General features: G+C 35.8%; 2 protein-coding genes across 4 annotated transcripts in view; one reads left to right on the top strand and one right to left on the bottom strand.

The window, feature by feature from the left end:
• On the bottom strand, positions 1-10,975 carry LOC106152870 (mannose-1-phosphate guanyltransferase beta-A). Of its 3 annotated transcripts, none has more exons than XM_087014531.1 (10): positions 10,834-10,975; positions 6,053-6,199; positions 5,672-5,752; positions 5,345-5,393; positions 3,314-3,456; positions 2,857-3,015; positions 2,192-2,270; positions 1,620-1,747; positions 1,069-1,251; positions 1-847 (listed from the first exon to the last, which is right to left on the bottom strand). In XM_087014531.1, exons 2-10 carry the CDS (start codon positions 6,179-6,181, stop codon positions 716-718), a joined length of 1,083 nt encoding a protein of 360 aa, XP_086870657.1. In that variant the 5' UTR covers positions 6,182-6,199; positions 10,834-10,975; the 3' UTR covers positions 1-715. The 3 variants fall into 3 exon arrangements, with proteins under 3 accessions (XP_086870657.1, XP_086870655.1, XP_086870656.1); XM_087014529.1 differs by lacking the exon at positions 10,834-10,975 and adding an exon at positions 7,973-8,149; XM_087014530.1 differs by lacking the exon at positions 10,834-10,975 and adding an exon at positions 7,972-8,093 and having other exon boundaries at positions 6,053-6,195.
• The window catches only part of LOC106179288 (mitogen-activated protein kinase 14-like), a 17,251-nt gene continuing 16,223 nt past the window's right edge, over positions 10,913-11,940 (top strand). The window contains exon 1 of the mRNA XM_013562837.2: positions 10,913-11,218. Within this exon, the coding sequence (XP_013418291.1) occupies positions 11,082-11,218 (137 nt within the window). The 5' untranslated portion in view covers positions 10,913-11,081. The remainder of the gene's footprint in view (positions 11,219-11,940) is intronic.

The raw sequence follows: 11,940 nt of genomic DNA, 5'->3' as shown, positions 1-11,940 counted from the left end.
TATTCTATAACTGCATTTGACTATTTTACATTTCCTAAAGAAATCAAACTATAGACAAGCTGCAGCTGTTCTACTGAAGAGAAAACAAGAATCTGTCACATAAAAAAGTTAGATATAATACAGCTAGCCAAATTGCACCCTACTGTATTGCTAGCCAGCTACCTCTGAGAGAATATTGTACCCAAGGAATTGACTAGTAACAGGTGGGTTGTACTTTTTCTGCAGAGGACATAGAATAACAGGTATGCACCACACGGATCAAAAAAAGTTTCATTCTCATCTCCATGTGTGAGTGTCTGATCCATAGGACCTGTATAGAATGATAATTCAAATACTCCAAGACTGTGCACACATAGTGCATCCCCCCTAAGAGAGTGACTGGAGTATAAAAAAATTAATTGAAAATATTCCATGATTGTTTGATCATACTTGTACTTGCATATCGTCCAGTTTCTCCATCCAAACTTGGTAACTTACAGTTACAACCACCGGTTAACAGAGAATTCACGTGAAGTCTACTTGAAAATATAACATATCCATTGCCGATGTTTTCTTTACAGTTAAAAATAAAGAATTCATAAAGATTAGTTTAATTCCCCTCAGTTTCAAATTGGTCATATTCATATATCACATTGATCAGCAAACAGCTGCACTGGAAAAATGCCAAACAGCCCAGCTGATTGGCCCCTCCTGGTCACATGACAGTGTCACATGATCACATGATGATCTGTGGGTCAGGTACGGACTCTGATATAGATTTATGTGGAAGAATTCTTCCTCCATTGATGTATATTTCATCTTTGACAGTGACATCTTCCCCCAGAACAGATACATTTTCCATGCGTACCTGAAAGAAGCAAAATCTTCACAGTCAGAGGAGTATTAAAGTAATGCATAAAGATCCCCTACTCTACCCCTAATGTGTTTTAGTAAAACAAACAGTCCCTATTTCTAATTTCAGACTGGTAAGCATTATTTCTTAGGCACCTAATAGTGTCCAGTGTTTTTTATAAAAAGTGTAAAGACATTACCTCACTCCCCCTCCCTTCTATAGGGGGCAGCACTTACCCATCTCCCCACATGACACCTCCATCCAATAATACACGAGTTTAACCAGCTATGGGACTTAATGACTGCTCCCTTCAGTACAGTGCACCGCTTGATGCAGACGCCATCTTCTATGACAACATCCGGTCCTATGGTAACGTTGGGTCCTATTCTGCAGTTACGACCTATTTTGGCACTCGGGTCCTAGAACATTAACACAGGGGCTTGATTGTTGTCACCTCTTACTTTTTTCTTTCATTTGTGTAAACTGTAATTTGTCAAGTTTCCATATTTATACACAGGTCTATTTTTAAATCAAAGATACTACGTGTACCTAGAAGCAAGTACCTACTTTGAAAAATGTGACTTTTTTCTTTTTCTTTTTGCAATTATTATTTTTATTGAACATTTTTTTAAAAAAATTTATGCCAAGAGTTTATTTCAATAAAAAATTAAAGCTTTTTCAACAAAATAATCAAATAAACAGAAAAAAAGGCCACAAAAGTAAAACAAAAGCACATATTAATTGACAAAAGTTAAAGAACCCAGTATAGATAAAGTTATTTTCTCACCACCAAGACATTTCCTAACACTCCATCTCCATGGTGAAGTAAGTGGCCTCCTTTCTGTTTTAGTGATGTCAGATACAAGCACATGCCTGTCAGGAAATCTTTGGGTTGGCCAACATCCATCCAGAAACCTGAAGAAATAAAGTACCCCAAATGAAAACTAGAGGAACAGACAGGTATAAACATCTCCTGAGGATGTACCACCACCTTAAACTTGAACAATATGAGTCTCAGCAAAGATAGTTCCATTCTTATAACAATTAATGGGTTAATTAATTATTTAGTCAATTAATGCGTTATCACCAAAATCTCACAGATTCAGAGCATGCCAATGCGTGAAGTTTCCTGAACATTTATTCAAAATCTGTCAATGCCTCTCCGAGTAAGGCTGTCAACTAAAAACTAACAAAAACACACACACAAAAAGAAAAAAAAACTTCTCAGAGGGCAATATATGATAATAAAAACACTATCATCTTATTATTTTATCTCTGTTCCAGACAAATTGTGTTCATCTCATCTAAATGTTAAATAACCTTCATAAAAATGTTGTTACATTGAATAATTCCACTGACCTTGTAACTCCATTGCATACAGATTGCTGTCGGCTGCCATGTGTGGGAACACTTCTTTTTCTATAGAGGTTGGTCGTAGCTGGAAAAAAATAATGACATAAAACACTTCAGGTGGAAATGCAGGGGGTTTATAATTTACAACAGTCCCAAAACTTGCTAGTTACATTAGATCCCCAATTATATTTAATACTTAAATCTTATTTTAAATTTCATCAATTATATTCTAGATATGACTTAGGGATCATTCCCAATAAAACTATCCATCTATGTTGATCGATCCAACTCCGCCAGGACTCTCGCTGAATGCAGTCAGATTAACACACCTCGTTTCCAATGTTTCAATTGTTTCCAATGTACTTATATAATCACCAGCTTTTCTATATACTGTACTCAACACCAGGAGGATTGCATTAAGCGAGAGTCCCCACACATTTGGACCTTTCACATAGTAAGATGGTTCACTGGAAATGAGCCCATAGCACGTGAATAAGTAACTGATTGAAGCAGTTCTGGTTCTGTCCTAGTTAGTCTTCGTAAGCCACACAAGTGTTTTTTTACATCCTGGATTACAATGTTGCAGATTATTACATCTAAAAGACACAGACAGACTTAATCTGTTTTGCGCGTTATAGCACCAAGATGGATCCCAGAATAAGCTAACTCACCTGTATTCTGTTCAACATGGTAGGACTAAAGATATAGAGACCTGCATTGATTTTGTTGGAGACAAATTCTTGTGGCTTTTCCACAAAACTGTCAATTTTCCCAGATTCTGGGTGATAGACCACTACGCCATATTTGGAAGGTTCTTCTACTTTGGTGACCTAGAGCAGAAAAAAAAAATTACATTACCGGTTAGGACCAATCAAACTTGTAAAGAAACATGAAAAGGGCTTTAACATCTGGCTCCCATTTCACAAAGAATCTTAATTTCGTAGTTGACTAGGCTGAGCTAAGTGACTTAGCCTTTTAGATTCTTTGTTGAACATAACTTAGTCACAGAGAGAATAAGCAATGTTGGTAACCAATTTTTCAGTCAGGGAAGCCGACTTGAGTTTTTGTGAAACAGTTGCCTGACTGAGGACCCCTGGCAGAACCCCCTCCCTCCCCCAGGATCCTTACCACAATAGTGCCCTCCCTGCCGTGGTTCTTGTGAAACCTTGCCATGTCTTTGAATGGAAAGTCACAGATCACATCACTGTTCAGGACAAAGAACGGCTCATCATTGGAGCCCAGGATTTCTCTGGCTAGGGCTAGAGGACCAGCTGTGGAGAGAATGGAGAACAGGTCATAATAATAATAATAATAATAATAATAATAATAATAATAATAATAATAATATTTGTTGAGAGTTAAAAACCCATAAATATATGTTCCGTACACTTTACAAACTAGAGGATCAGAGAGGCGATACCGCCTCCGAATATTGTACCACCAGCTGGAGCAAGCGCATTCGTATAGACCCCCACATACACAAAAGAAGGGACACAGCCACCAGTCTTATGCTTGACAAGCTGTAAAAATGCAATCAACAAGAATTTTCAAAATATGCAAAAAATATATATATAACTTAAAAATATGCAAAGTTCAGTTCATGGTGAAAAGTTGGTCAAAGGTCAATTTCAAGGTCACAGTAAAATTGCCAGTATATGACTTCCTATTCAACTTCAATAGTAACTATGGACCTATCTCTGCCAGTTTTAGAGATATAAGGGACTAAATGTTTTAATTTTGGAGTTACCATAATGTGCCATAAATTTCCTACAGAAAAAATTAATTAAAATAAAGAAAAGGTCATTTTGGTCAAAATTCTTGAAATAAGAGGTGCTCTGAAGTTCCAGATGTTCAAATTTGATGAAATAATGTCATTTTTGACCACAAGTTGTCTGCTTTGCCAAGCCTTATGTTTTATTTTTCCAGAGTTCAAAATTTATTATCCATTACCGTGCTTTCACCACCAATATGTACTTTTTGATACAGCATAGCTTGAAAACCGTATGGAATACAAAAAAACGGAGACCACCTTCAGTGTTGGGCTTTACATGCTCTACAAAATGCAAAAAAGAATGGGTCTCTAGCATTAATGGTTCCCGAATTAGAGACAGTTTTCAGTTTCAGTATCTTATGGCCGCTACTCCCGTTAAAATGCACCGATTGACCCCAAATTCATGGAGATGAAAGATGACCTGAAGGGTATCATTTTCCAATAATATTATTGGTTAAGTCTGTGTGGTGTCTGAATAACAGCGCAAATAATTTTTTTTCGTAAAAAAATTTCATTTTTTTGAAAAATTTGGCCTGTTTGACCTTGAAATAAAGGTCAAAGGTCAAATCCAAGGGCATATTTGAAATCTACACATATGACTTTTGGAAAGCCGTCTGTAGAAATTTTTCCCATAATTCCTTCCGTAGGGTAGATAATTAGCATTTAATTTTGCCATTTTTGGACAAGGGTGCATTGCAATGAATGACATACCTAGACCCCAATACCGACAAAGCCCAAATTTTACGTGGAACGAGTTGAGATTATAGGTGACCTAAATCCAAGAGATGGGCATGGGGGCCCTTACCGTCTAGGAGGAGAAGCGGTAACGGTAACATGGCGGCGGAGCCGGCGGAGCCGCAGGAGCCGGCGGAACGGACCGGACGGGACTAAAACCATGTGTACCGCCAGCGCTAACGCTGGTGGTACAATAAAATACAATACAAATAAAATATGAAGTACCTATACCATACTCTTTCAAACCTTGACGAATTCTTAATGGTATTCTGTTAGGTCAAACAAAACTGTTACAATGAAAATATGACTATTTCAAAATTATGGTCTTACTTTCATGCCAAAAATAAATCATTTTTACTAGTATGCACTTCAGCATAACTCTGAAGTTATAATAAATATAAATTAGTATACTAGGGCCCTATTGATTTCCACTTCATGCTTGTCACATTATAAAAATGGTTCCACTTATTATCTAAATATCAAATGTGAATCCACCAATCAAAGATAATCAATCTGTCAATATCACCATGCCACTGGTGACACCTAAAGAATACTGAAATGAAGATGTTAGATTGGCATGGAAACGTATCTCCAATTATCACAAAATATTGATTAGTTTGTGAGAAAAGAACATATGTTAACAATCACCTCACCTGTCCCTAGTGGCTCCTCCTCATAGGAAAATGTGATTGTTACTCCTAGCTGAAATATAGATCATTCAGACATCATAACCTGACTCATTCTCATATGAAAATGATTTTTTTTCAAGAAATTATTTCTAGCATGTAAATGTAATGAAATTTTTATTTCCAAACTTTGTTACATTTTGCATCTATCAAGTGAGTAACCTCTTCAGAATTCCCCCACCTTTACCAGATGGTTACTGAAATGCTTGACAGCGTATGAAATTTTAATCAACTTCTAAAAAAAAAAAACTTTTATCTCTAGTAGAAGTCTTATGATCTTTCCTAATCTCTAACCTTTTCTTCTTGTACTTTGAGTTCCTGTTCTAAAAGCTCTGCTCTGTAGCTGACAGCTAGTACTATCTGGGTTACCCCTGCCTGTAACAAATTAGACACAATTATTAATAAACCAGTTAATTTATTAATAAATTAGACACAGGGCCTGATGAAGACCTATGCTGGTTGGGTGTAAGCTAACGGTATGAAAGTTTTTTGGGTTGTGTTTGACAATTTTCATTTATGACCTCCAATTGCTATCATAAAAACTGTAGACCATCTTTTTCTCTTCATATTTCAGTCATAGTAACCAAGTATCTGATTACACTGTAATTCACTTGGTGTGAAATAATTTCAATGTAAAATTATCAGCATCTTCATCATCCGAGGTAGTTTACATACCTCTACCAGGGCCTCTATCTGGTGTAACATCATAGGTTTGTTGCCAAATTCCACCAATGGCTTGGGCCGACTGAGGGTCAGAGGTCGTAATCGCGTCCCATAACCCCCCACCAATATCAGCGCCTTCATGTTGCCTATGTGGTGGTCCTACGAAAAAAAAAAAAGAAAATTGCACATTAAATTCACGTGTGAACTGAATACCATCTTTAATTTTCTAAATTAAAATGCAAGGGATGCCTTCAACTTTCACTTGGCTGCAATGAGGTATAATTAAGTAGTCATTTTGAGTAGTTCATTTTCAGGTACTAGTGTAAGAATCTCTGAACTTTTACTGAACGTTTTACACCTAACAACTTTTAAGTAAATGTATCTAAATCAGGAAGAAAAAACAGATTTCAATAGCTTCTTTTCTGTTTATTTAGGCAGTTTCCTAAGTTGAAATAAATATTTTTAACAGCATGGAAAGCTCATTAAAAAAAATAATAATAATAAATAGGCCAAGGCCAAAGCTACCTTCATCTGCACTAAATGATTCTATGGTAAAACCCAAAGAAATAGACAAAGAGAAGAATGAACTAAATCAGTCTGTTTGTTCCATGTTTATTGTGCCCTACAGTCATTTCCGCCCGGAGGCCTCTTCAGGGGCATTATAAACAGATCTAATTAGAAAGAGGCCACTGTCAGCACACTATGGAATATATTCCTTTTGAACTAAATCAAAACTTGACACAAGAACAATGTAAAACTTGATGAAGAAACAGTAAAATATTTCACATTTTCTAAATAAAAGATTTTCATCTAGCTAAAATGTCTTATGCTACAGTAAGCTCTGTGTCCTTGGGTAGGGTGACCTCATCTCAGGTACACTTGTGACATCAGGTGTTAAACACTAGAACTAGAATACACCCACACCCAGACACCAGTCACCACACAGGTGTAACCTGATCACTACAGCGTCATAGACTACACCCCTTCTGTGTCCATAATACACTCAGGATACAAGTTACAACATGCCACTTTGAATAACAACTTAGTCACATAAAACATAAAACAAACATTTTCAGGCAATGCAAACACGCCTGCGAAATATTCATCTTCTCATTTGTTAATTTTTCTAAACATATAACTTTAAAATTTTCATAAACATCAATGTGACAAATGCCCTTTCTTAAACTTTCTGTAAAGATGACATAATGAAAGTATTTGACCTAGCATCAGATATTTAAAATTGTTCACCAACAATGGGCCATCATAATTTCATCCCACCTATCCCTGGGAACATCTCCCGGACCATCAAAAAATAAATATATTTTTCTCTTTAACAACTGACACTTGTATGACAACCTAAATGAGCACTAGTACTAAAGATTGCTTGAATAATAAAACAAACATGAACTCTGCGATCTTCAGCAAACATTCTTCATCTGAAACTCCTACATTATAATTCCAACTGAAACTTTTAGTCATATCATAAAAAACTTAACAAATATTTTATGAACACCCAAATGAGAAGCAAAAACATCCATAAAAATAAAAATATACACTGATTGTATTAATTAAAACACATGGATAGACACAAAGTCAAACTCATACAACCGCAAAGCAGGACAAAATAAATTTTGAAAGACACTGAGCTAGAGAGGGAACACAAGTGCCTATTTCACAGAAGTGTGTTAAGGACGAGACACTTTCTGACCAAATCTGCAGAATCAACAGCGCCCTATGTTCAGTCATACAACCGGGACAGACTTCCCCTAAGTATCACAGAAACCAAAACCCATCTCTTCAGTATACAAAATCGTTTGTTATGAAGCAACCCATGCCAGTAGACACGTCTCTAACTATTTCTATATCACACGCTCTAATACCAAACACATCCTGTAATTTTTTTTTTCATAGTTTATGTCAGTTCATACCTACCTTCATGATGAAGTCAAGTTTAGAATCTCTCAGCGGATGTCTTCCTAAGTTGTGAAGTAACTTGTCTACTTGGAGAGATATACTAATGTGTGCTCAAAGCCACGTCAGATTGTGACCCAATTTTCAGAAAGCTCACTTAGGCTTATAAATAACTTAACGTATTTGTGGTGGCATCCGCATTCAATGACATCTTTTATTATGAGTTCATGGCATACATAAAAAATTAGGACAACTCTTCTTTCCGTTTCTTCTATATTTAGAGCAGCAGAATTCTGCTGTGGGCAAAATGAAGCTGTTAATAATTACAAATTTGTATTTAAATTCACAGGTGTATATATATAACACAGTACATCAGTAAGCCTGAACATTAATCATGTAAATATTGAAACAGGTAGAGCAGGTGTCTGTTAATTATACATGACAGAAACACTGGCAATGAGATAAACCTGGTAGATGACATTAACTTTCAGCTACATAACAAAAATGCTTACTCTTAAATATTATGGTTAATTTCATCTAACCATTACTATGTTTTCATTTAAATACTTAAAACATTTTTCTGAATCTGAACTGTCTTGCATTATCATCAAAATATTTTCTCTCTTATATCCCAAAGACTTATCTTCACATCAGCTATCTTCCCTAATATATTGTAGGCATTTAGGTGAATCCCTAAATTATAATATTATTTTAAAAACTCTCTGCAACTTGAGCACATACACTAATTCACTCTCCCGTTCCATCTCCATCAGACATAAAATTTTTGACCCAGAAATAATGTTCTGTTACCAGGACATCATATCTTAACTTTATATATGGTTGACCATTATAAAACCCCACAACTGAACATATAGAACTGTTTCAATAGCACTTTATTTATACAGTAAATGGTATTGTATGTCCACACTTTCTACCTAGAAATGGCTCTCATGAATCCTCACAATGTTTACAGTGGTCTAATATGGCTTAAGAATAAAATGAAAAGCAACTGCCAACATCTAACAATTCACCACCGATTTGGTTTAAAAAAAAATCATAAATCTGATTCCACAGAAAATGCTGACGAGACCTCAAGCAAAAATGTTTACACAAATAAGGTGTGCTACAAAAACACACACACGCAGTAGCCTCAGCTTGCATACCTCCACTGTATAAACTAGTTGTGGACTTCCAGACATCAGAATGCAGCAGCTGAGCCTACATTATTGAACAGTACCAGTGGATCACCTGGCAGCTGTATATACAACTACATGCTACAGCTACCTGTGTTATAGGCTTAGGAATTCAAACACACAATAATAGCTTGCTATACTAGTATAGAAAATATTCCTGATTTTTGTAACTTTAAAGAAAGAATGTAATGTTATTGTTGTGTTTTTATAAAACAGAACTAACATATTATTGTCATAAACTATATATAAAGACCCAAAAGGTTGATTCCATATTTTAATCAAATAATGTCAAAGTATGATCCTTAACACTTTCTGTGTTAATAATACCAACCATTAGAGTGAAAGGGGGGAGGGAGAAAGAAATACAAAAAGTGGGCTACCTAGCAATGCCACTTGGTGAGGACGAGGAGGGGGTTACTGAACACATTTGTTAACTTAATATTAAGGAGAAAACATGTCACAGAGCTAAAAGTTTACGTTATCAGAAACATGAGAACTCTGCATATCACCTTAAATATTGTCATGATGCAGTCTTATGTTACTTTGTGACATAATTAAACAAAGGTGTTTGTGTCAAAGTCTGCAATAGTGATGGTGGTTGCTTTGTTTTTTTCGAGCATTTGAAAAAAGGTAACAAAAAAAAAAAAAAAAAAAGAAGAAAAAGGAATGAAAGGGAAACACTAATAAAACATAAACAAAGCATCTGTTTTGGTCAGCTTTATCTTTATCTCTGATGATCTTATAATTTTTCTATCAGATGCTACCTGATGATCTTATAATTTTTCTATCAGATGCTACCTAGCAGGAGCGTGTGGTGCCATCTTATCATCATCTATCAGGTTTTTTCATGTGCCATCACTTTGGACCAGTAGCACTTAGGTATTTAAAATTTAACACTGACCACAATTATTCCATGTTTGCTATATATAGTCCATATATAGATGGCTAAAAGGGGTGTGGTCCATTATACATGTAGTCAACTTTGGGTTAGCAAACAAAAATTACATCACACTTGTACTGAAACAGTTTATCAATAATTTTCCTAAAGTAATGAAGATGCTTTAAGAAACCAAATTCTGTTTTCATGTCACAGTTTTAAAAAAGTTTGGTCTTGATATCAGAATTACGTTTAAAATTATGACAGAACAAATACTAGTAATAAAAACTACAGCTAAACTAGTATACAGTAAAATATAATCTTTCATATTCCTTTAATGTTTTTTCTATGACATTCTGTGTCTGTTCATTTTCTCAATTTCTTGCTTAAATATCTTTTTATAAGGAGACAGCCATTAAGTGCATTCAGACCTGCTAAATCGACCTGTCACATCAACTTTTTCCGAAAGCGGTGATATTAACGTGTCTAACCCTCATATTATGTGTTCATTGTTGTCCCAGAGCGAGAACTATGAAAAGCATACACGAAATAAGAAAACACTTATATTTTCCGTTTACAAAACATGAATGTGGTCTATATATCGTCAACAGGAGTGCCAGAGATTACAAGTCGTTTTTTGTGGCTCGCATCTATTCGCAGGCAATGGAGAAAGTGAGCAACCGGCAAATTTCATAAATAGTTCATCAGAGCAGATTTCACTAAAAAGACCTACGCTTGTCACAGTTGGCGACATATAAACTCTATGAACAAATCCTGGTGCCTATGGCATTTATGAACTCGTTAAAACTCACCTAATTTATTATTAATGTTGGGGTGTTTACAGTAGTTGTGCTGTGCCACGACTCCTCGAAGTGAAAACGAGACTCGGGCACGCATGCGCATGTGAAACCGGAAATCAAAGTGTGATTCACACGGAAACAGCGATCTTGGGAATTTCCAGGACTTCATTGCAAGAATATCCATTTAAAGTCTATACGTTTTCAGAGGACGCAGGATCTGAAGCAGCCCAGAACTGGTCGTGGAGACACCACAACGATTGATGGCGGAAGCCGGAAATTCAGCCCAGGCGATCAAGCCTGGGTTCTACCGTCTTGAACTTAACAAAGCGGTCTGGGAGGTTCCCGAACGTTACCAAATGCTTCAGCCCGTGGGATCAGGCGCCTATGGACAAGTTTGGTACGTGTGTGCTTGATTTAATTTGTCATCTGTACTTAACACTTGCTCGACACGCAGGCGTCTCTGCTGATTATTATACACCGAAAAACTTCCTAGCTTATGTTTACTGTAGCAGTACAGAACCGACTCCTTCGTCATTTTGACCTTTAAGTTGGCCCACTTAGGTGGTGATGTAGTACTACGCGTAGATTTTGCTTTCTGTTTAAAACTTTCCCGTATTCCAGTTATTTTTGGAAAAAATAGTAATGCACAAACTGCTTAAATGCAGCAGACAGAATCCAAGAACTGTACCTAAATTTTCCTCTAATTAAATTTGACTGTAAAAAGTTTTCAAAAAAATGTTAAAATGAATTGATAGAGAAAAGTTTTTTTCTGAAGCAGTAGATCTGTAGTTGACACATAAGTGGACACTACTACCACATTGAACAACACAACTGGAATAATGTTCTACAGTTTAACATAAAGTGAAAACAATTTTTATCATCTCTACATCCGCTTTTTAATTGATAATAAATGAAAGTTTGTTTACTTATCACTTTCACATTCAGTGAGACTTTTGTCAGTTACCAAAGCAGTTTCATTTCACCATTGGCATTTATTTGTAGAGAATTCTTAGCCATGTGAGTCATTGTTGCTGGCAAATATATATGGAAAATCTTAGGATGCAATTAGCCAAGTTGTGCTACAGTATATTATATAATTAAAAAAAAAAACAATTCTGC

The sequence above is a fragment of the Lingula anatina genome, chromosome 6 (genome assembly GCF_051362555.1).
Source record: "Lingula anatina isolate TDL-2025a chromosome 6, LinAna3.0, whole genome shotgun sequence".
Taxonomy (NCBI): Eukaryota; Metazoa; Brachiopoda; class Lingulata; order Lingulida; family Lingulidae; genus Lingula; species Lingula anatina.
Note: the sequence above shows the minus strand (reverse complement) of the source record. Positions and strands in the feature narration are given on the sequence as shown.